The sequence below is a fragment of the Lethenteron reissneri genome, chromosome 37 (assembly GCF_015708825.2).
Source record: "Lethenteron reissneri isolate LAM-NWPU_2019-01 chromosome 37, ASM1570882v1, whole genome shotgun sequence".
Classification (NCBI taxonomy): Eukaryota; Metazoa; Chordata; class Hyperoartia; order Petromyzontiformes; family Petromyzontidae; genus Lethenteron; species Lethenteron reissneri.
In genome coordinates this window covers 1,109,471-1,134,386 of record NC_083815.1, presented here as the reverse complement: position 1 = coordinate 1,134,386, position 24,916 = coordinate 1,109,471, and the positions used below count along the sequence as shown (strand labels likewise).

General features: G+C 56.7%; 2 protein-coding genes across 17 annotated transcripts in view; one reads left to right on the top strand and one right to left on the bottom strand.

The window, feature by feature from the left end:
• Nucleotides 1-1,372: 1,372 nt before the first annotated feature.
• LOC133351479 (vitamin D 25-hydroxylase-like) lies at nucleotides 1,373-19,750 on the top strand. 3 transcript variants are annotated; one of them, XM_061566723.1, is made up of 7 exons: nucleotides 1,373-1,535; nucleotides 1,846-1,970; nucleotides 3,951-4,917; nucleotides 12,289-12,430; nucleotides 13,040-14,386; nucleotides 15,350-15,682; nucleotides 16,278-19,750. In XM_061566723.1, exons 3-7 carry the CDS (start codon nucleotides 4,627-4,629, stop codon nucleotides 16,451-16,453), a joined length of 2,289 nt encoding a protein of 762 aa, XP_061422707.1. In that variant the 5' UTR covers nucleotides 1,373-1,535; nucleotides 1,846-1,970; nucleotides 3,951-4,626; the 3' UTR covers nucleotides 16,454-19,750. The 3 variants fall into 3 exon arrangements, with proteins under 3 accessions (XP_061422707.1, XP_061422708.1, XP_061422709.1); XM_061566724.1 differs by lacking the exon at nucleotides 1,373-1,535 and having other exon boundaries at nucleotides 1,653-1,970; nucleotides 16,351-19,750; XM_061566725.1 differs by lacking the exons at nucleotides 1,373-1,535; nucleotides 3,951-4,917 and having other exon boundaries at nucleotides 1,653-1,970.
• Nucleotides 17,302-24,916, bottom strand: part of PLEKHA7 (pleckstrin homology domain containing A7) — an 86,549-nt gene continuing 78,934 nt past the window's right edge. For 12 of the 14 annotated variants that reach the window (XM_061566709.1, XM_061566712.1, XM_061566713.1 and 9 more), the window contains 4 exons: nucleotides 23,598-23,831; nucleotides 22,588-22,721; nucleotides 22,273-22,409; nucleotides 17,302-20,712 (listed from right to left, as the gene is read on the bottom strand). In XM_061566709.1, coding sequence (XP_061422693.1) covers nucleotides 20,624-20,712; nucleotides 22,273-22,409; nucleotides 22,588-22,721; nucleotides 23,598-23,831 — 594 coding nt within the window. In that variant the 3' untranslated portion in view covers nucleotides 17,302-20,623. Of the gene's footprint in view, nucleotides 20,713-21,517; nucleotides 21,613-22,272; nucleotides 22,410-22,587; nucleotides 22,722-23,597; nucleotides 23,832-24,916 lie in introns of all 14 variants that reach the window. The other 2 variants (XM_061566711.1, XM_061566710.1) reach the window with 2 other exon arrangements.

Below are 24,916 nucleotides of genomic sequence, written 5' to 3'. Positions count from 1 at the left end.
CTCGCGATGACGGAAGGGTTGCCACCTGTCCAGGTTTGACCTGGTACATTTTGAGTATCGGCGTCTGCGTTCGGGTGGCAACAGGAATTGAATTGTACCGAGATGGAACGTTGCTGCTGCAGTCGACTGCACAGTGTTGGCAAGGCCCATGCTCACTGCGAAGTTTGTCCGGATTTTGCGAGACGGACGATAGTCTATAGGAGGGTCCCCGAATTGCTTGGCCACTTCTATTATCGATTTAGACTCGGCCAGTAATAATTCGTTTAACACAACACTTAAACGTTATCAAAATAAGTTGAATGTCCTTGTTGGCACGCATGTTTTGCAACTGCCGACAGTTGTGTTTGTATTTAATATTTTGTGCTACTTTAGTCTCTCACCAATGTTACATCTCGTCTGTTCAACGTAGCATTTAAAACACCAGCAAATAATCCGATACACACCTGTAAATAACGTTGGGAATTCATCTTTATTTAAAGATACTGGTTTTTTTTTTTTTACCGTTCCAAATCTTACTATGATTTTTAGTTTTTTTTTAAAAACTCTAGCAAGTGTGTCAGTTACTCCCGCAATGCATGGTGTTTCATTGTTTTAATAACATGATGGTTTTCACTATTATTTCTGGTCGGTCTTGGTTTTTACATTGAATGCTCTGTTAATTCGCGCATTATTGTAGCTATTTAATCGTATAGCTTCTTTAACATGTTTAAACTCCCTCCTCAGACTTTCACCATCTGACACTGTTTTATCCCGATGTATGTGCGTCTTGATGAAAGAGGATTTCTGTGCGGGGTGATGATGCGAATCTGCATTCGGACGGGCATCAGTGTGCGTTCCCTTTCGGTAAACGCTGCCTGTTAGTTTATCGTTTAGGCCGCATCCGAGTAAAATATCCAGAAACGGGAGTGACCATAATACAGGGGGGGGGGGGTTGTTGGGTTAGGTGGAGTTTGCATCTAACCCCCCCAACCCCCCCCCCCTCCCACCCGTATTATGGATGATATTGGTCGTGAAAGCATCCTGCGTGTTAAACCAAACGGGAGTCATTCACCTCCACGTCCACGGTGAACTCCGGCGCGGGGGGAGTTGGTTGTCATTGTGACCATCACTCGGCCCCTGGTGGACAGAGCCTGCAACGAGAGCCCGTGTTGCGGGCCAGGCGGGGGCGACGGCCACGACACGGGACGCACGATGCTGTTAGCGACGCAAGTGTGGGTTGAAGCGACGCAAATCCGAGAGCGGCGTTAATAGCGGGACGACGTATATTTGCGAAACGACGTAAAACGGGGAAGACGTAAATGTGGCTATGACTGTGTTATAGCAATGGGTGTTGTGAATCTGTGCGTTGTGAAACAATGAGTCTCAGTGTGGCTGTGACGGGGTTGATGGTTCACGTGGTCCCCCCGACTGTAGGGGTCGCTCCACTCCACTCCACTCCACGCGTTCCGCTCCTCCTCTCGCAACCCGCGTCTCCGATTGCGCGATGAGTGAGCCGCGCTTCCAGTGTACAGCGTCGCTTCGAATAGCCCATCCTGGTACACACTCACCCCTCACCCAGGTCATCCGAGCTGTCGATTCCTCTCCACGCACTCTCACGTCTCCCCCCTCTCGTCTCATCTCTGCCCCCCTCTCCAATCGCTTTCTTCCCTCTCCCCTCTGGACTCACTCAGCCTCCCTCCATGTACCCTGCGACGTCTCATCTCACTCTACTCCCCTCCTCCTGCCACTCTCCTACATCTCCCCTCTCATCTGTCCGCTCCGGTCAACCTCCGCCCGGTAGGAGGTTGCTCATCCCCCTCTGCTGGCCCTAGTGTCTGGAACTTCCCTCTCGCCCTCCCTCCCCAGCACACCGTGCTGCCGACTCCATGCCCCCCTGCTCACGTCAAGACTCGAGACCAAATGGGATGCAGCGGTGATGCAGTGGAACCCGGCCACCTGAGCTCGATTCCTGGCCACGGCTAACATCAGTGGTGAGTGATATCAGCAGCGCAACACCCCTTAACTTTTATATCAGCATAAGTGACAGTGTAGGGAGACATTCTCCAAACTAAACATTTTATTTTATTTTACCAGGTAAGGCTCACGAAGCTCTATAGCTCTTTTTATAAGCGACCTGGCCACAAATGATATGTCAACAGAGTGGCTTATCACGTGGAAACGTGTTGCAACCAAATACTCTCAACGCGTGTTTCTAAATGTGGAGGGAAAACCGGAAGACCCGGAACAAAAATCCACGCGTCAAGGTCGAGCCCGAACCCACGACCTCCTGTACTCCAGGCCAGAGAGTTAACATCTCATAGCCACCGTGGCGCCACATTGATCCAGCAGTGGATCGATCATGGGAGCGTGATGGGGACCTGGGGGGCAGCCGATCCTCCCACGGCTTGAGGGGGGTATCAATCTGAACGCTGCCACCCTAATGAATATTCATAATGGACCCCCACGACGACTGGACCCCCGCAAAGTAGCAATCGCTTCCAGTGCGGTATCGTAGCCCCCCCCCCCCCCCCCCAACGTCGCCACTCAGACCCACACGGCAATGGCCTTGGTGGTCTCGCGTGCCTGTGCGTGTGTGTGCGTGTGTGTGTGTGCGTGTGTGCGTGTGTGTGCCTGTGAGCGTGTGCGTGCCTGTGGCGTGTGTGTACGTGTGTGAGTGTGCACGTGTGTGTGAGCGTGTGCGTGCGTGTGTGTGCGTGTGTGCGCGTGGGGAGCGGTAGAGCAACAGTTAGCGCGTGCCTGCGCGTGTGTGTGAGTGTGCACGTGTGTGTATGCTTGTGTGTGTGCGTGCTTGTGTGTGTCATGTGTGTGTATGTGTTGGAGGGGAGCGGTAGGTAGTGCAACGGTGAGCGAACCCGACAACCCGAGTCCGATTCCCGCTCACAGCCAACATCAGTGACGATTATCTAAACCGGTCCTGGGCCTCCCCTAGGTCGACTCAACCTCAGATGAGTACCTGGTGCGGTGTGTAAAAACATCGCCATTGGGGAGACAAAGGTGGTCGGGCGTGGTGCTGGTCACCTACCCTCTCGTGTGCCGTGCCAGCCTTCATGGTGTGCACCTCGCAAGCAGCACTTACCCCAATAGTCTGTTAAGGCTACACGGGGGATCTTTGTCTTTGTGCGCGCGTGTGTCGTATAGCCGTTAAGGGCTCTTATCTTAGCGTGCGACGTGATTGGGGCCTATTGAGTGAAACGCCGATCTATTTATGAAGACCAAACAATGGGATTAACCCTCGAACTCGTCTCGCGCGGTCTGACGCTCCCGCCGCACGCGAGGTGACCGTGCCAAGGGAGCCGAGGGGGCGGACGAACGGGGGGGGGGGGGACATGACCGGCTGAAACGTTTTTGCGCAATCGTGGTGGTTATAAGGGGGTGGTGGTCGTGGTGGTTACCAGGGTTGGTGGTTGTGGTAGGTTGATGTGGCGGTTGATGAGAATCGTATTGAGTGATGGTATGGGTGGTGTTCGGGGTTTGTGGTGGTGGTAAGGGGATCGTGGTCGTGGGTTGGCTGTAGGGGTGAGAGCAAGGGGGTGATGGTCGTGGCGTAGTTTGTGGTGGTGATGCTTAGTGGAAACATCGGGGATTGTGGTGGTGGTCAGTTGTTGAACACGTGTCTGCATAGACACGGGTGTCTCTCTCCCCGCCTCTCTACCCTCTCCATGCCAATCAGACAATATCTTGCTGTCCTTCCCGACACCTCCAATTATCACGGTTTGGCTACGTACGGTGCGAAAGAAGTTCAACATACATACGGACATTATCCCACCCCATTTGGCTCTTCGGACAAATGCGTAAAAGTTTCTGTTTGTGCAGTGCGCTCCGGCGGTTTGAGGGTGACAATGGGGGGGGGTGGGAAACGCCGAGGGAGGGAGGGATATGATCCGTGAGACCGCAAATTAACCCCCCTCCACCCCCCCCCCCCTCTCCTGCTCGCCCCACAACTCTAACAGATCGCACGCCTTCTGCGGAGCAACGTCAACTCGGGCATACGAGACAGAGACGCATAGACATCAAGAGGTGCATTCGTAGAGACGCACAGTGACATGCGCACACAGACACACACGCTTACCCAAACGCAACATACACCAACGATGTCACGCACGAAGAGCCGACGCACACTGTAATATAGCCAAACACTCACACACACAGAACTACACAACTACACACACTGGCGCATCAGCAACACAGACGAACACACACCAACAAAACAGACACGCATTTTTGACCCAAACACATTGACAAACACACACTTTGACCCACACACCGACACGCGCACACATATCAAACCGCACACACACTCACGCATAGTCGCCCCCACACACAGATAGCCAACCACACACGCAGACACTGACACCCACGCTTTGACCCACACGGACAACCAACTACACACCCACGGATAGCCACCTACACGCGCAGAGCCACACACACGCAGAGATCCACACACACACACGCAGAGATCCACACACACACACGCAGAGATCCACACACACACGGAGAGATCCACACACACACGGAGAGATCCACACACACACAGAGACACACACACGGAGAGAGCCACACACAGAGAGAAACACACACACGCACAGAGCCACACACACAGAGAGCCACACACACGCACGTCCAACCATGGCGTGCCATCTCGCGGAGGGCCCCGGCCAGTCGTGTCCGGCCCCCGCGCGTCTCCCCGCCGCGGCCTCGCCCCTGGGCCTCTCCGCGCTCTCCGTGGCCCTGCTGCTGCTGCTGCTCCTGCTGCTGCTGCTGCTGCTGCTCGTGGTGCTGCGATTGTGGAGGGGATCCCGGCGCCTTCCCGAGGGGTTCCCGCCGGGACCCCGGGCGCTGCCCTTGGTCGGGAACCTCCTCTCGCTGGGGGAGCAGCCGCACGTGACGCTGACGGAGCTGGCGAGCCAGCACGGAGCGGTGAGTCGAGCCGGTGGGGAGGGAGAGTCGGGTCGGTCGACACACTGGTCAACGAAGACGGAGTCGTCGTCATCGCCATCATCATTATCATCATCACCATCATCACCATCAACAACCGCCATTCGCCACTAAGTGGCGGTGACGTCACTACGACGCTTGTGCCAGGATATGTGCACGTTGAGGCCACGTGAAATGTCGAACGCCCACTGGCAGGAGGTCACGGGACAGACCCAGGTGCCACGGGTCGACTGACTGAGATGACTGGCTGATGCACCACCTGTGCCCCCTACTGTGCCAACTTTCTGTGATTTTATCTACCCGGTGCTCCGCTCGTGGTTGTGAGCGTCGCTCCTCCACCCTCCGTTGTTGTTAGAGGGCGACTGCCTCCAACTGCCCAGTAGCGTCCTTCACGAGCCTCCTCCACAGAGGCCGATCTTGACACCGCTGGTACCAGTCATCGGCAAGTCCATTCAGCTCCAAATCTTCCTGTACCACATCACTACATCTCTTCTCTAGCCCGTGCCGCGCCCGTTTAGCGCCCTCGATCCGGCCAAACAAAAGCTGTTTAGGCATGCGGTGGCTGGGCATGTGGGCGCCATGGCCCAGCCAACGCAGCCTTGCCTGCCGGAGGAGCTCACCGATGGGACTTTGCCCAGATCTTTCAAGGATTTGTGAGCTCCTCACACAATCCAGCCTGCTGGTTAAACCCAGGATAGATCGTAGGCAGGCCAGCCTACATGTTTCTAACCGGAGAAAATGTTCCATTAGGGGGGTCCACGTTTCGCAAGCGTAGAGAAGGGAGATTATGACTGTGGCCGAGAAGACCTGAAGCTTTGCGCGGAATGACATACCAGGTAGCTTCCACACAGTGTTTCGCATCTGGTCATGGGAAACTCTCCACTCTCTCCACAACTGCCCAGTCACCAATTTGGGAGTTGTGGGGGTCGAGTGTCCGATGGTACAAAATACCCAGGCAGGTGCTTAGTTTTGATGGGGCTGATGGTAAGGCCCCACCTCTTAGTGGCAAGTTCCAGGTTCAGTAGCAGCGCCTCCAACTCCTCCTCTGAGTGAGCAGCAATTACCAGATCATCGGCATACATAACATGGTTGAGCAATAGGGAGCCATCCCTTGATCGCACCCAGGCATCGATCAGCCTCCCATTGTATCTGTACCAGATGGAAATTCCTCCAGTACAGTTATGGAAGGCTTCACGAACTACGTGGTCGAAATGTGTTAAATAATGTGGGAGCCAGAGGACATCCCTGTCGCACCACAAGGTGTACAGGGAATGGCTCCGACTCCTGGCCACGTAGTTTACCTGAGCCCGCTCACCATCATGAAGGTCCTTAATGATCGTAAGCAGAAGGTCAGGGACTCCGAAAGCACGAAAACCCAGAGCTCAGGCCTACTGATGGTATCATAGACCTTGACCAGGTCAACAAAGCAGAGATGTAGGTCTTGTTGGAATTCCCTACACCTCTGCTGTAGCAGATAGACAGAAGATATGGCATCTGTATAAGACCACCCTTTTCTGAAACCGCATTGGGGCTCCGCAAGCCTCTCGTCAGCGTGCCTAGCAAGGCGATATCGAATAATAATTCTTGAAGAGTGAGATGCCCCTGTAGTTGTTACAGTCTGTGCGGTCCCCCTTCTTAAAGAGGGGGACCACCAGGGTATCCTTCCAATCCTGCGGAAACCGTCCAGTGGTCCAGACTGTTGTTATGATGTCATGTAGGGTAGTCTGTGCACAAACGCCACGCTCCCTCAGCATTTTTCTTGGGAGATCATCTCTGCCGGGTGCCTTTTCTGGTCTCAGGCTCTCGATCGCCTTCAGTACTTCCTCAACAGATGGCACCTCAGCCAGCCACTCACAGGGGGTGACGACTTCTTCCGATATTTGAGGCACCGCAGCCTCGGCAGGGTCATCCCCACTTTGTCCCACGATGTTTTCCATGTCGAGGGATTTCCCCTTCCCCAGGACCTCACAGAAACCCTCAGCAAATCTGCAAACCTGTTCCTGGGGATCAGAGATTGGATCACCGTTCTTTCCCCTATGGATGGCAATAGGTATGGTGCTGCAGGTTGCTTTTTGATGGAGTTAAAGAGCGATTTGTGATCGCGGGCCATTGAGGCAGACTCCATATCCTCAGCAACCCGCGACCACCACCCACCCTTGCAGCGCCTCACGGCTCTCCGAACCTCTGAGCGAAGGCTGCAGTAAGCCTCCTCATTTTCTGACGTGGGATGCTGTAGACGATGAGAGTGGGCCTGTCGCTTTTTCTCAGCCAGCTTAAACACCTCCTCTGTCAGCCAGGGTCTCTGAGGAGGTCTGGACCGCGTACCCAAAGCAGCTATTGCAGCTGTATGAGCCACAGTCCTAAATCTCGCCCATTTCCCCTCGACATCAGGAGGAGTGAGGGACGATGCCAACCCCAGCCGCAAGCAATGATGAAATTCTCGCTTTCAACGTTCATAATCATAGCTGAGACCAGGCCACTATGGGTTTGAATGTGGTCCAGGGTGTGCACTCACCACCGGAGTGGAAAAATGGCAGGCGCATCTTACAGTCGATGGTCAGTGGGCAGATCAGCTCCAGGGTAGGTCCTGGTGTCAAGGACATGGGCCCGCATCCTCTGTTCCATCACTATGTAGTCCAGCAGATGTTCTTGCATATCACCATCATCATCACCATCGTATTCACCATCGTATTCACCATCATCATCACCACCATCATCATCACCAGCACCATCATCATCACCACCATCATCACCACCATCATCACCACCATCATCACCATCATCTGACGAGATGGACAGCCACGACGAAGACCGCAGACTTCTCTAAGCGCCGCGAACAGAAGAACCCCGCTCCTCTCTCCCCTCGGCGAGTGGAGAGTGCGCGTGGTTGTGGGACTCGGATGGAGGGAGGGGAGTTGCGTTCATTTTTTAAAATATAAAAATCAGAGGCGCCACCGCTTGTGTTTGTTAGTGCGCAAAGAAGCGACGCTGCCGCAATCTCGCGGAGAGACTGGGAAGGGGAACCACGTGGACTGGAGAACGATGTCATTCTGAACGTCGTCAGGCCAACGTCGTCAAGAACGGTGACGGAGGTAGCAGCCAAAGAACGGAACGCGTCCGAGAGGACGTGAGCCGAGGAGATGGTGCCATGATAATTATGATGATGACGATGATGATAAAATCAGCAGCTGCAATATTGCTCCAGGTGCTAGGGGTGGATGGATCGTGACATCGCAGGATCGTAAGAGGTGGCGGTAGCTACGTTGCGTCCTTCATCCAACAGTGGATTGGCCATGGCTGGTGATGAGGAGGAGGAGGGGGGTGAGATTTGTATGCGCGCGTCGCGCGTGGCCACGAGCCACAGCCGCTCAGTGCTGACGTCATAAAGACCGCGTTGTTGTGGGTCATTATTTAATTATTTAGATTATTACTTTGTTATTTTATTGGGGGTGGGGGGGTGTAAGTTCCGGGGCTGTGCTGGGAGTCTGTTTCTGACGATGGGCATGGTCACCGCGACCTATCGGAAGTGAGGGAGGGGGGGGGGGGGATGGCGGAAGGGTGGGGGAGGGGCGGAACGGGTGATGTGAGGTTAGGAGACCCGGAACATTGGGGGGGAGGGGGGGGGACGTTGATTATGTAGAGAGTGGGGTGATGGTAATGTTGATGATGGTGATGCAGGTGGTGATATTGACGACGATACCGGTGTGAATGGAAAGGGTCGTGACATCCACACGATGAGTGATGATGATGATGACCACGATGGAGATAACACGGGGCACAAGTCCAGTCTGGTGGCAGAACACGCAGACAGATGAACACGCGCACGCACGCGCACAGACAACAGCCGCCGTTCGCCACTAAGTGCCGGTGACGTCACCACGACGCTTGTGCCAGGCTAGGTGCACTTTGAGGCCACGTGAAGTTTCGAATGCCCGCTAGCAGGAGGTCACGGAACAGAACCAGGTGCCACGGGTTGACCTGAGATGACTGTCAGATGCACCACCTGTGCGATCCCTCCAACTTCCCCAGCAGCGTCCTTCACGAACCTCCTCCACAGTGACCGATCGTGACACTGCTGGTACCACTCATCGGCAAGTCCAATCAGATCCATATCCTCCTGTACCACATCAGCCCATCTCTGCTCTAGCCCGCACCGCGCCGCTTTAGCCCCATCTAGCCGGTCAAACAGGAGCTGCTTGGGCATGCGGGCTCCATGTCCCAGCCAACTCAGCCGAGCTTGTCTGTAGGAGCGCATTGACAGGACTGTGCCCACATCTTTCAGGGATCTGTGTTGCTCCTCGCACAATCCAGTCTGGTTGAACCCAGGATGGCTCAGGCTAGCCTCAATGTTTCAAACCCGCGCAGACATCTCGCAAGCGTAGAGGAGGGGAAAACCGTGGCCGAGAAGAACCGAAGCTTTGAATGAAGCGACAGGCCAGGTAGCTTCCACACAGCGGTGCGCAGCTGATGAAAATATAATGCCACTCGACTTATTCGGAGTTTGACCTCGGCTGCCAAACCGGAGCTGGTCATATGCACACTGCTCAAGTACAGAAACGTCTCCACTCTCTCCAGCCCTGCCTTGTCACTCGTGAGGAAGTTGAGGGAGGGGAGCATGTGATTACACAAAATACCCAGCCAGGTGCTTTGTTTTTGTGGGACTGGTGGTAAGGCTCCTACAGTTGCATGCTCCAGGTTCAGCAGTAGCGCCTCCAACTTCCTTCTCAAAGTGAGCAGCATTCGCCAGATCATCCGCATACATAACGTGGTTGACCAAAAGGGAGCCACCCCTTGCCCGCACCCGGGCATCGATCAGCCTCCCATTGTATCTACACCAGATGGAAATTCCACGAGTATATTCATGTAACTCGTCTCAAACTAGGCGGTCAAAGAAGATGTTAAATAGCGTAGGGGCCAGAGGACATCCCTGTCGCATGCCACGGTGTACAGAACATGGCTCCGACGCCCAGCCAGGCAACTTTACCCGGGCCTGCACACCCCCATGAAGGCCCTTGGTGAGCACAGAGGCGCACACACACAGTCACACACAGTCACACACACAGACACTTAACCCAGTGAATGCTGTAATGTTTCATAACTCGTGACTTGACCCAGACGGACGAGGAATGTACGCAATGCCCACACTGTGATGAGCGCGCGTGTGTCCGTGTGTGTGTCCGTGTGTGCGTGTGTGTCCGTGTGTGTGTGTCCGTGTGTGTGTGTGTGCTCGAGTGCGTTTCTGTGTCTGTTTGGCTGTCTGTTTTTGCTCTCGTCCATGTGTGCGCATGTTCGTGTGTGTCTTTGTTTGATGCCCGCTCACGACCAACATCAGTGACGCTTATCTGAACCGGTCCTCGGTCTCCCCTAGGTCGACTCAGCCTCAAATGAGTGCCTGTGCGGTGTGAAATCAGCATTTTGGGAGACAAAGATGGTCGGGCGTGGTGCTGGCCACCCACCCCCTCGTGTACCGTGCCGGATTTTATAGGTGCTCGCTAACAGCACTTGCTCCTACAGTCTGTTAAGGCTATACGGGGCATCTTTGTCTTTGTGCCTTCATAGCGGTTAGCGCACTGCACTCCGAACCCGGCGACACGGGTTCGATTCCCGCTTACGGCCAACACCAGTGCCGGTCGTGGGCCTCCCCTAGGGCGACTCCGTCTTGAATGAGTACCTGGCGCGGCGTGCCGGCACGTACCGACGACATTCACAGTTGCTACTCGCAGAAAACATTCCCCAAACAGTCGCTCAAAGGCTCCGCCGGGCGATATTTACATTTGCCATTCTGTCTGCGCCAGTCAACCTCGTTAACCATTAACCCTTGCGCCTGTCCGATGACCTGCCAGCGAACCCTCGACACTTAACACGATGGCTTCAAAGTACACCTAGCCTGGCACAAGCTATGTGATGACGTCAGTGAATAGCACCTGTTGTCGTTTAGCGATGTGTGATAGTCTGTGTTGGATTATGGGGAGCTGTAGCGTAGTGGTTAGCGCAGTGCACTACGAAACTGGCGTTGGATTCCCCGGCCACAATTAATTATCGGAACCAGTCCTTTACCGAGCCTTAAAAGCGACCCAGCCTTAAATGAGTCCCTGGTGCCTGTGTGTAAATATGAACACTGGGGAGACAAAGGCGGCTGGGCATGGTGTTGCCCACTCACCCCCGTGCCGTTCCGGCCTTTATAGGTGCTCGCTAACAGGACTTTCCCCAAAAGCCTGCCAAGCCTATACGGGGGATCTTTGTCTTTGTGTCCGACCGATCGCCGTGCCAGCTACCCGACGCGAAAATTCAGTAACCCCCTCATGCTTCAAATGCAGTGGTGTGAAGATGGTTCATCGCACTCTCTGGCCCATATACAAATACACACATAGACATACTGTAAAAACTCCCAAATACACAAAGATACCTGACCAGATTGAGAGGAGCAAGTGCTGTTAGCGAACACCAATGAAGGCTGAAATGACATAACAGGATGTTTGGGTGACCAGCACCACGTCCGACCGTCTTTGTTTCCTGAGTGGCGATGTTTACACAAGTACTTATTTGAGTCTGAGTCGACCTAGGGGAGGCCCAGGACCGGTGCAGATTAACGTCACTGATGAATCGAGATGCACGAACCCACACGTCACACACGCCAATACACACGATACACAACACGCAACTCACACACTCGTACACGCCACACGCAGCCTCGCAGGCAGACTCACTCGCACACACTCACACGTGCACCAACCAACACATTCATACATTCACACGAACACTCTCTCACAACCTCAGCAACGACTGTACGCCATCATCATCGTCTCGTCCGTCCCCAAGGACTACGATGACCGCATGTGCATCGAGAGTCAGTAACCATCGTCACCTCGCGGGGTTGTTCTGTTTGTTTCCTGTCGGTTCGCTTCTGAGCTCACACGCACTGTGGGCTCAGGGCAACTCCTGAGATTCAGACGCACTGGTCGACACCGTAACCACTTCGAACCCGCCAACATACCCACCAACTTAAACATACGCCCAAACACACATTCGCACTCACAACAACCGTACCTCTCTACTTGGTGGCATTGATATCAACACAGCGCATGCATCAGGCCAAATCAAAAGCAGCTTGGGCATGCGGTGGCTGGGCATGAGGGCTGCATGACCCAGCCAACGCAGCCTCAGTCGCCTGCCAGAGCAGCTCGCCGATGATGGAGACTGTCCAGATGATGCCGTAAATGGATGGTCGAGTTCCTAACGCAGCCCAACAACCGACGGTGGATCGTGGGCGGGCTGCTAGTGAGCCCCTTCCCGTGGGGCTCCTCGCTCACCCTGCTCCCCCCTCTGCCCCCCCACTCCACACCCCCCGGGCAGGTGTACTCGGTGTGGCTGGCCACCATCCCGGCCGTGGTGGTGTGCGGCTACGAGGCCGTGCGCGAGTGCCTGCAGCTGCGTGCCACCGACTTCGCCGATCGCCCGTGCCTCCCGCTCTTCCAGCGCCTCACGGGCATGCGTGGTGGGTCACCGGAGTGGGTCACCGGGTCACCGGGGTGGGTCACCAGGGTGGGTCACCGGGGTGGGTCACCAGGGTTGGTCACCGGGGTGGGTCACCAGGGTGGGTCACCAGGGTGGATCACCGGGTCACTGGGTGAGGCACCGGGGTGGGTCACCAGGGTAGGTCACCAGGGTAGGTCACCAGGGTGGGTCACCGGGGTGGGTAACCGGGGTGGGTCACCGGGGTGGGTCACTGGGTGGGTCACCAGGGTGGGTCACCGGGTCACCAGGGTGGATCACCGGGGTGGGTCACCGGGTCACCAGGGTGGGTCACCGGGTCACTGGGATGGGTCACTGGGGTGGGTCACCAGGGTGGGTCACCGGGGTGGGTCATTGGGGCGGATTACCGGGTCACAGCAATCATCGTGTCCCTCCGACTGCGCAAAAAAAACCCCGGCAGGACCCTCCTGAAAATGAGTCTTGAGGACTCGGCCAGGTTTTCCTGGGAAATTACACGGACAAATGAAATCGTGTTCTTGGCCACGCAGATGAATGGGCATCACCGTTGGTTAATGTGTCTGCTCTGGGCTTATGGGACTATCCGCTCTCCCGCTTACGAATGCGAACCCAGGCCTCCTGAACGCGCGGTTCGGCCCGGGCTGGGCCGAGCAGAGGCGCCTGGCGGTGTGGAGCGTCCACGCGTTTGGCACGGCGAAGCCCGACTTTGAGAGTCTCCTCCAGGCGGAATGCGCCCACCTGCTGGAGGCTATGGACAAAGCCTTCGAGGCAGCCGATACAGAATCATCGTCGTCGTCGTCATCGCATTCATCAGCAGCAGCAGCATCCAGATCACCAACAGCAAACGCGTCGTCATCATGTGATCTATCATCAGTAGCAGCATGTGCTTCATTAACACCATCAAAATCCCGAAAATCATCCGATGCTTCACCACCACAATCATCGTCATCAGCAGTAGCATCGTCATCAGCAGCATCAGCAGCAGCATCCCCTTCATCTTCACCTAAGCGAGACCCAAGCGCGGCCGCCGCCGGTGGCATCGACCCGGGCCCTCTCATCACGAGCGCGGTGTCGAACGTCACCAACCTGGTGATCTTCGGCGAGCGCTTCGAGTACGGCGACACGGAGTTCGAGGGCATGGTGCAGATGTTCAGCGAGAACGTGGCGCTGGCGGCGAGCGCCTGGTCCTTCCTCTACAGCGCCTTCCCGCGCCTCGTGGGGGCGCTGCCCTTCGGCTCGCACCGCCGCCTCTTCGCCAACGCGGAGCGCGTGCGCGAGTGCCTCGTGAGCCTCACCGAGAAGTTCTCGCGCGGCCGCGTGCCCGGCGAGCCGAGGCACATGGTGGACGCCTACCTCGACCAGGTGGACGCGGCAGAGGAGGCGGCGGCGGCGGTGGCAGCGTTGGAGGCGTCGTCGTCGTCATCATCAAGAACAATGGCATCAGGATCACCAGAAACTACATCATCATCAATGTCATCGTCTAGGTTATCACCGCCACCATCATTGTCGTCTTTATCGCCATTATCACCGCCATCACCTACATCATCATCTACTTCACTACAACCACCATCATCATCATCACCGCCATCATCATCATCATCGCCACCATCATCACCACCATCATCACTACCACCACCACCATCATCATCACCATCATCACCACCACCACCATCATCAGCACCTACATCATCACCACCACCATCGCCTACATCACCACCACCATCGCCTACATCACCACCACCATTATCACCTACTTCACTACAACCACCATCATCATCCCCACCACCATCATCATCCCCACCATCATCATCATCACCTACATCCTCACCACCACCATCATCGTTCACGCGAGACAACATGATCTTCACGATCGGCGAGCTCTTCATCGCTGGAACCGAGACGAGCAGCAACACTCTGCGCTGGGCCATCCTCTACATGTGCCTCTACCCAGAGCTGCAAGGTGAGTGGGAGGGGGGGAGGGGATGGGGGAGGGGAGGGAGCGAGGGGGCCGTGATGCAAACAGCAGCGGTCTGATTTGAGTCTCAAGCGCTTGAGACTCAAATTGACACGGCGTGGGGAGGAGACCTTAATACAGCAGTGGATTGAACATTGGCTGTAAACCCATTCGTTAACTGTGTTTTTTAATTAATTGAATGACCGATTAAATCTGTGTTCTGCTCACGATGCAAGAATCGAATCGCGCGTCCAGGTATAGCTCTGGTGGTTGCCTCTGGGCTGATGAAGCGAACACCACGATACCAACGATACCAACGATATCACGATACCACGATACCAACAATACCAACCATACCACGATACCACGATACCAACGATACCACGATACCAACGATACCACGATACCAACATACCACGATACCAACGATACCAACAATACCAACGATACCAACGAGAGAGACGTCCATGACGCGTGATAATTACCCAGGAGTTGAACGCGTCCGTGAAGATATCCGCCCCCTTCCTAAATCACCCCCCCCCCCCCCCATCTGTCAACCCCCACTTCATTCCCCCATCACCCCAAATTATCTCTCCCGTAAACCCGCCTTCTCTCAAATCACACGACATCCCCATCCACCCCGTCCCGAAACCACTCTCTACTCAGCCCCGCCCCCCAACTCCGGGTCCTCCATGCCCCCCCCCCCCCGGCGCCCTTCCCAATCATCCCATCTTCCTCTCCCAATGTTGATGAGGACTCCTACAGTTTAGCAGAAGTCAGGCTAACAAATACAAGCGGCGGTGCTTCTGAATATTCTGAATATTTACAAATAAAAGGTCAAAAATAAATGTGAGTGCACCTCCCCCTCCCTTCCTCCCCCGTCTCCACTCCCGCAATATCCCCCTGCACATCATCCGCTCCCAATCATCACCCCCTCCTCCCCCTTCTCTCCATCCCTCCCCTCCCCAGACGATCTGCACGCGGAGCTGACGCGCGCGCTGCGCGGCGAGCGTCGCGCGCTCCGCCTGTCGGACCGCGCGCGCACCCCGCTGCTCGAGGCCACGCTCCACGAGGTCATGCGACACGCCACCATCGCGCCCCTCGGCATCTTCCGCGCGGCGACGCGCGACACCTCCCTCCGCGGCTTCGCGGTGCCCCGCGGCACCGTGGTGGTGGCCAACCTCCACTCGGCGCACCGCGATCCGAGCGCCTGGTCCCGCGCGCACGAGTTCCTGCCGCAACGCTTCCTCGACGCCGACGGCAGATTCGTGCGTCGCAAGGCGTTCGTGGCCTTCTCCATCGGTAGGTGGAGAGGGGAGAGGGGTGGGGTGGGGGACTGCTCGATAGGGGAGGGGTGGGTGTGTGTGGTGACTCTTCACTCCTCGCTCTGCTCCACCTCTCTGCATTCCCCAGCCTCTCTCTCCTCGCCCATCTTCCTCTCTCCTCCCGTCTCCTGTAACCTCACCCCCTCATCGCTTCCTCACCCCCTACCCCTCGCCTCCTCTCTGTTCACCTCATCGCTCACCTGCCACTCTCCTGCCATCGCCCTCCATCCCGCACCCCCATCAACCCGCCCCTTCCTCTTAACTCCCCCGTTGCCTTCCCCTTACCTCCACCCGCCCCCCCTGGCCCCCGACCGCACTCGCCCTTCCATCCCCCCCCCCACCTCTCCTCTTCTCTCCATTCTACTCACTCTATTCTCCAAGTCTCCCTCTCCACTCTTATTCCTCTCCTCTTTCCATTTTCCTCACCGTGCATCTCTCGTCTCACGTCATCTTCTTCCCTCTTCACCCCCCCCCTCTACATCCCTCTCAAAATCCTCCTCCGTCTCTCCACCCAACCCCATCCTCTCCTCTCTCCCCCCCCCCTCCTCCTCTTCCCGCCCCGTCACCCCCAGGCCGCCGTCACTGCGTGGGAGAGAAGCTGGCGCTCATGGAACTCTTCCTGTTCCTCGCCTCCATGCTGCACAGGTTCCGCTTCAGCCTGGCCGGGGGTGGCGCGCCCGACCTGCGGCCCCGCCTCGGCTTCACCCTGCAGCCGCGACCCTACCGCGTGAGCGCCACGCGGCGGTAGCGCGGGTGGCGCGGGTGGCCGCGTTAGGGGTGGCGTGGAGCGGGCGTGGGGTGGGACAGCCACCATCACCCAAAGGGCATCCGCGGCGGAGACTCAGGAACCATCGCGTTCGGAAGGTGGCCAACCGCTAAGGATGGAACGATCACCCGCTGTGAAATGGGGAACATCTCTTGGGGGGCCACCGGAGTAGGTTCGAATGAAGGTGCGAGGTGCCAGTCACAGGGTGGCAACCGCGAAGGACTGAACTATTGCCCGAGTGAGGATGACTGGAGACTGGAGAGAGAGAACGCCACCCTTTCTGCAGCGGTCACCGACGACTCCAAGGAGATGGGTTGGCAACCAGGGAGACGGAGCGGTCATCTGTGAGATGGGAACTACCTTCTGGGTGGCCACGGTCGAATAGAGAGGCAAGAGGGGTTCCATGTATAGGGTGGCCACCCGGGTGGCAACCGGGGATATGGAACTCTCTTTCCCAGAGATGCATTGGGGTTCCACTGAAGACAGAACGACAATTTATAGAACTGAACTCGCCGGGGGCATAAGGCAGTACGCTAACCGCTGCGCCACCACTCCCCTACCCCATTTAATAACGCACACGGGTGCACTTTAACTGAACGCACGCGTTGGGCTTGTTCCGCGTAAACTCGGCGTGCATCCGACAGGCAGATCGCTCGTTCATGGAATTTGCCAAACATCCCCATGTAGCAGGGCCCTCCAGACAAAACAACGTCTCTCGAGACCCGGCAAGTGTCCATCACGGGACGGCTGCTTCGTGAATGTCTGCAGTCAATTCGCTTCCATGGCAGGCGCGCCTCCTCGTTGACGATGGGCACGGCAGTCGACAGAGGCCACGTCTCGGATACTTTTATTGAACCCCACGCTCGCACATCGTCTCCCTCGTCAGCCCACTCCTTTATTTACAAGCCGCGACGCGCCGTGCCGCACCCTAAGGCAAGGGTTCTCACACCGCTGTCATTCGGTAATTACTGCACTACCCCCCCCCCCTCCCATTGGGGCACGATCTATCCACTGCTGGATGGAGGACTCCCCAAACCATCATCACGAGCGGTGCTGCGACACCACGATACATCCACACGTCCCTCATCGCTCCATCTCCTCCGCGGTGGTGACGGCCACCCTCGCGGGCGCGTTCCCTCCTTCGGCTGCCATTCCATCACTGATCTCGTCCATCGCCCATCATCGCCCATCATCCCTTCGAAGTCGCCCTGTCCTCTGAACCAATCTCGCCGAACTTTCCTCACAGTCGCTATTACGTCCGCTCGGCATAAATTATATATAGATACATCTGACGACTGTGTCCCTGTCTGTCTCTCTCTCCCTGCCGCTCGGTGTAAAGCCCATCGTGCTCGTCTCGCAACTTTCGTTCGCGCGGCTCACGCCTCCACGACGCTCCGACTGGCACCCTTCTCCAGGCGCCGTCGGTGCGCGCGCAGCCGCGCGGCGGCTCAGTGTAGGAGCCGGACAGTGGCGGGGGTGGTGGTGGCGATGCACGCGGCTCAGTGTGGGAGTCGGACAGTGGTGGTGGTGATGGTGGTGGTGGCGATGCACGCGGTTCAGTGTGGGAGCCGGACAGTGGCGGTGGTGGTGGCGGTGGTGGTGGCGATGGTGGTGGCGATGCACGCGGCTCAGTGTAGGAGCCTGACAGTGGTGGTGGTGGGGGTGGTGGTGGTGGTGGCGATGCACGCGGCTCAGTGTAGGAGCCGGACAGTGGTGGTGGTGGTGGTGGCGATGCACGCGGCTCAGTGTAGGAGCCGGACAGTGGCGGTGGTGGTGGTGGTGGCGGCGATGCACGCGGCTCAATGTAATCGCGCACCAGGGAGGCAGCAGCGAGGGTTGATGATGGATCCCCGCATTCCAACGCTGTGACAATCCCCGGTGCCACTGGGGAGGAGCCGTACCCTGGCTCTGCCAGGAGGAAAACAGGACAGCAAGAGGGCGCCGGCTGTTTCCATCTGTACGGGGATATTATTTCCCCCTCGCACGCAAGGTGCGGGGTTTCTCCGGGTGCTCCGGGTTCCTCCTCCCCACGTCAATAATACTACTAATAATAACCACACTAAACGCGACTCGTCATCCATTGGCTTGTTACAAATCAACACCCGCAGAGTCCTGCGACTCCTTGCTGTGTGGCCGCGCGCGTGTCCCGAGTCTCGCTGCCTGACGACGAAGGCGCCTCGCGGGGAGGCGCCCACACCGAGTGTGCCGCCTCGATCGGGCCCGGCAGACCACCGAGATCCACATCAATTATGGGGGGGGGGTGGTCCTATGCCCCCCTCCCCAGTGTAACCTAAGAGGCACTGTTACAATCGCTATCATCATTACAATCAAAGTACAATCGTTAATGTTGTTGTTACAGCAGTTTTGTGTTTAGAGAAATATGTTATAAAAGCTTAAAAAACGGACACATTTTCATCATCATCGTCGCCGTCGTCTTGACATCAGCGTCACTGTTATTGTTTTTACGTCGTGAACATCGTTCTTTCACCCGACGTTAAAAAACAACCTGGGTTGTAGATTTGGCACGGTGCTGCTGGTACGGGTTCCCCGATTGTATAACCCCCCCAACCACTCCCCCCACCATCACTGCTCTCAACAACACGTGGAACACACACACACACACAGTTCTCATCAGCGCTGTCACGCGTTTATCAATCATCAGGCGCGTGAAAGCGTGCAACGATTTAAAATATACATTTAAAAAAAATAATTATCGTTTTAGTTCACAGACGACATTGGGTAAATGCTGGAGCGTCGCTCGCACACGTGTGGAAGCGTTCTGCACAACCGGTCACTGGTTCCTCGTTTTTCACTGCACAACCGAGCCGTGCCAGTATTGTTTTTCCCACTCTGTAGAAGCCGAGCCGTGCCCTTGACGGCACACGCAATTCGCACATTATCAGCCCCGTCTCTGGCCCTGTTTGGCCTGCCAGCCAGATCCAGTCGTTTTCTTGTGATGCCGGCAGCACACATGTCACGATTTTGGTTTCGTCTCAGCTTTGCCAACTGATCCAGTGGGGGAAAAAAAAACTACCACCCGTGCCATGCTGGCCCCGTGCTGGCTCGGCTCGGATATACAAGTGGAAACGGGGTATTGTTGCTGGAAACAATGTGCGACCGCTTGCCAGCACGCGCGCCAGTGTGAATTTGGTGAGCTCCCTTTTATTTAGCCATGTTCGCGGTCAACGATGACCGCTGAAGTGGTCAATGGCCACATCGAGTCCAGTCTGTGGCCTCCCATGTGGTCATTCTCTTAGCCTCGTCCACTGTAAGGGGCATTCCCCCCCCCCTCCCCCAATTTATGATCAGTTCAGGCAATCAATGAACTCGGTAAATCTTCAACACGTTTGTAGCCAATGACCGCGTGCAATGCCACTATGAGATCATCTCGGACCACGTATTCATTCAGACTCTATAGCCTCGTCTCGTCACAGTCAGGCATGCTCGCTCTGTGGTGGTGATGGTGGTGGTCATGGTGGTGGTAGTGGTGGTTGTGCTGGTAAGTGGTGGTGGTGGTGATGATTGTAGTGATGGTGAAAATGATGGTATGGTAGTGGTGGTGGTGATGATGGTTGTGGTTATAATGGTTGTGATAGTGGTGGTGGTGGTGATGATGGAGATGATGGTTGTGATGGTGGTGGTAATGATGGTGATGATGATGGCAGTGGCGATGGTGGTGATGTTGAGTGGGCAGCAGTCGCAGTCCTCGTCACGTGAGTCGACCATCTTCGTTCACTTGTGGCCCTGACGGCGGGCACTCGAGAGCAACCCGACACCCCGCGGCCCATCAACGTGCACGCGGCCGCACGATGCTGCCGCCTCCTTCATTGTCCAGCAACGTCCACGCGGCCGCACGCTTCAACGTCCAGCAACGTCCGTGATAAAAAATAAAATAGAGAAGTCAAACGGAGCTCGCTCGCACACCCGGAGTGCCGTCCGCTGGATGCGTTGCTGCTCGCTTAACCCTTTGCTTGCTTTTCCTTTCGACATTTTTATTAAAAATAGACCTCTGTGTGTGTGTATTTGTTTGTAATTAGTAAGCAAGTTGTTTTTAATAATATTATTAATATCTAGAAAAAATAGTAATCAAAGAAAAACGATGGTAGTAATCAGAGGAATATCAAACGGTATTGCTATTATCGTAGGCGGTATTTATAGGAGGAAGTCATCGTCGTCTTTTGAAGTCATCAGCACTGCCCGGACGCTGCTCCCACTGCCGACGCTGCTCCTCAAGGCTTGGGCTGCTCCGGGTCGAGATCAAGGTTGGGGTCGCGGTCAGCGATGAGGTCGGGGGGGGATAGGGAAGAAAAGCGAGAGCGGAGGATGAGCGAGTGAGCACCGAGGGAGGTCGCTCCTTCTGTTCTGCTGCTCCCAACGCCTCGAACTCCGTCTCTCCCAGACATCCCGTGCTGTCGGCTCATTTTGGCCGGGAATCCAACTTGGGTCGAGCTGGGTTTGTGTGTCACAAACCACTCAAAGGCAAGTGACCTCATATACAGACAAATATTCCCCATATAGCCTTTAACAGACTGTTGGGGCAAGTGCTGTTAGCGAGCACCTTTGAAGGCCCCCACGGCATGTAAGAGGATGAGTGGGAAGCACCAATCCCAGCCGCCTTTGTCTCCCCAATGGTGATGCACCAGGTGCTCATTTGAGGCTTAGTCAACTTAGGGGAGGCCCAGGAACCGGTTTGGTTAATTAGTCACTACTTTTGACCGCGAGCGGAAACCGAACTTGGGTCACCGGGGTTGTTGCACATCGCCAACTACTGCACCACCACCCCCCGCATGCAAACGCGCACACGCGCACACAGACACGCGCACACAGACACGTGCACACAGACACGCGCACACAGACATGCGCACAAACACGCGCACACAGACACGCTCACACAGACACGCGCACACAGACATGCGCACACAGACACGCACACAGACACGCACACAAATACGCGCACACGGACACGCACACAAATACGCGCACACAGACATGCGCACAAGCGTACACAGACACGCACACACACACGCACGCAGCGCGGTCCCTTACTGGAAGACACACGCGTGTGTGCGCGAGCGCGCAATCGGCGCGTCACACGAAAACGTCGTTCGCCTCTTCGCTGAGCGAGGCGCATCGCTTCCTGGCTGCCGTTCCCCCGCGGCGATCGCCGGATCGGCAAAGCCAACACGTCGGGCGGGGGGGTGGGGGGGCAGCGTGGGGGGCACACGCGGGAGGGTTGGCGTACGAGACGGGGAGAGATAGCACGGGAGATGGGGAGAGGGAGATGGACAGAGAGCACAGGTAGCAGCTGGTTAGCTGGGCATGCATTAAAAGCGCAAACACAAATGTTCCGCAAACATGAGGTTGTCATGTTTGGCTTCGCAGGGTCAAGAGTGAAGGGAGGCATGCTCACACCATCATTTCAGCGGAAGCTGTCCGGGGCTCAGCGTGTGCAGGAATGTGTTCGTGTGTGCGTGCCTGGGTGTATGTGTGTGTGCATGTGTACGTGCGTGTGGTCATCTCGGTCAGTCGACCAGTGGCACCTGCTGGGTCTGCCCCGTGACCTCCTGCCAGCGGGCGTTCGACACTTCACGTGGCCTCAAGGTGCACTTGGCCTGGCACAAGCGTCGTGGTGACGTCACCGCCACTTAGTGGCGAATGGCGGTTGTTGTTGTTGTTGTTGTGCATGTGTACATGTGTGTATACGCGCGTGTATGTGCGTGTGTGTGTATACGCGCGTGCATGTGTACGTGTGTGCGTGCATAAACGTGTGTATGCGTGTGTGTGTGCGTGCGTGTGCGTACCGGCCACGGCCTTGCTGCGGCGTGACGCCTCGCTAGCGAGTGCGTGTGACATGCTGATGATCCGCTCCTGGTCCTCGCTCACACCGGGGACCTCCGCCTCGCCGCCTGGCGCCACCGCCACCGGCACCGCGTGCCCGCTGCGTCGCGCACGTGGGAACGCACAGGAACACACACACACGCAGGAACACACGCAGAAACACGCACACGCGTGCGAGTATAAGCGAGCGTGAGTGTGTGCGAGCGAGTGCGAGTGTGTGCGAGCGAGCGTGAGTGTGTGCAAGTGTGTGCGAGTGTGAGTGTGTGCCAGCGTGACACCTTGAACGAGCTAGCAGGTTTTGGATCTTGGCGACCGTCCGTCTCCGTGCCTCCATCTCCTCCGGGCCCAGGGCCTCCTCCGGCTCCATCTCCATGTAACGTTCCGGGATCACCACCTTGTCTGGCCGGCCCAGCTGGGGGAGGAGAGAGCATCACCAGTACCATCATCGTCGTTATCATCAACAGCGTCAACATCATCGTCATATTACCAACACTGTTGTCACCTATACATCATCGCCATCGTTATTATAATGCGCATTGCCATTCTGGTAATCACCATCACAAAGAGACCTATATAAGTATACGGTCCATGGGCTATGTTTTACTCGATTATCCTTATGTGAGACTACGGATCCTACGCGAGTCTGCAGGTCTCACCCCGAGTCTACAAGTCATATGGGCCGAGTGTTTGAGCTGCCGCTGAGCGAAACCCACACGGACGAGTGGTGCGTGAGCACAGCTGTTAGAAACAGCGCCACCGCGTCTATCGTGGCAAGCCGTTACGCAACCGCCACGGTGGCCAGAGGGGTCGGTGGGTCAGCCGGCGGGAGATAAGAGGGGGAGCGGTAGCCTCCGTGACCTGGCGGGGGCTCGGGGGTGGGGGTCAGTGGTCTGAGCGTATGTCGCGGGCGTGATCCGCGTACTCACCAACTCTGCCCCCCCCACCCCCGGTCGCACGGTACCCGCCCGGAGACGCTGGCCGGTTGACCAATCACGCACTTGCAGCGTGAACCAACATTACTAAAGTGTTTCAATAAAGTGATCTCCCGCTCAGCATTGATCTCCCGCTGCGGATCCATCTCCTGGTTAGGGTCCTGCAGAGCCAGCGGTGAAATTACGCATTCCTATGGAAAGGGGGGGGGGGCGAGTCTCTCCAAAGGCCACAGCGCCGACACCAAATGTATTTAATTAAGATGAATTACTAATTAAGGTCAAAGGCCGTGGCACGGCACCGGAGGGCGGTGAGAAGCGACCGCGAGCGAGGGCCGAGAGGTCACGGTGGAGCTCACCTCCTTGAAGAGGTCGACCTCGTAACTGTCCGGCTCCACGTCGATCTCCGTGATCCCATCGCGACCCCGCGGCGCCGAGCTCCTCTCGGCTCTGGGGGGGGCTGCTGGGGGGGCTGCGGGGGCGGGGGGGGCCGAGGAGGAGGAGGACCGGGGGGGGGCACCACCGTCCCACCCCCAGCTGACCGCCGAGCCCCCCGACGGGCGAAGCTCCGACTCCTCGGGGTCCCAGTGCTGCTGCGAGGGGGGAGGGGGGGGGGACCGGTGGCGTAGCTGTTGAGTGCGCAGGCGGTGCTACGGCACCGGGGCGCCTAGCGGGCCGGAGGGGCCAGCCCCCGGGCTACGAAGGAAGGGGCGCGGGGGGGGGGGAATTGGCGAGGGCCCCACCGTGTCGTTGCTCACGCCAGGGCCCGTGCCAACCGCGTGGTGCCACCTGCACGAACCAACTCCCCCGCAACAAACAATCACAAGCCTGTGATAGGTACTGACCGGCGTGGTGAAGTATGGTCAAATAACCCCCGACAACCCACGCGGCGTGGGGAGGCACTCATCCACCAGCAGAGCATCGCGAGTGCCACAAATGGCAATCTTCCGATAGAGCGACGCACAGATGGATTTCGGGAACGCGTGTGTGTGTGCATGTGTGTGTGCGTGCGTGTGTGCGTGTGCGTGCGTGTGTGTGTGCGTGCGTGCGTGTGCATGCGTGTGCTACTTATCTGGGACGGCTTGCTCAACCAACCCCGGGTCCCGACTTTTCAGGTCACATGACCTCTGCTTGCCTGACCCGCACGGCATCGTGGGTAAGCTTGCATCTCTCTCCGCAAGGTGACGCCAATGCGGCGGGGACGGCCCCCATCCCCATGGCCGGCACCGGGAATCGAACCGTCAGACTCACGTGTGTGGCACTGTGACCGCATAACCACCGCATAACCACCTGTGCATGCACCACTTGTTGGGGTAGTAGGACAGAGGAGGAGGGGGGGGGCTGGGTAGTTTGAATGCAAATGCCGAGTCGCGAAGTTGACGCTGCGAGTTGATTATTAAACAGGGGTGATGCGATCCCGTGTCGCAATGGGGCAAATGGTAGTGGCTGCAGGCGAATCGATAGACATTGACGTCTATCGGTTGATGCGTAGTGACGTGAGCGATTCCATGAGTGTAATCGCGATGATTAATCATCGATGAATAGATAAACAAACCAACATATATCAAGAGACAATGAGCGCGTCGAAGCCCTCCATTTGTAAATCCACTGCAGGACGAAACGTGGCGGTACGTCAGGGACCGATAAACGTCGCTGTGACAATCGATGCAGGACGCGC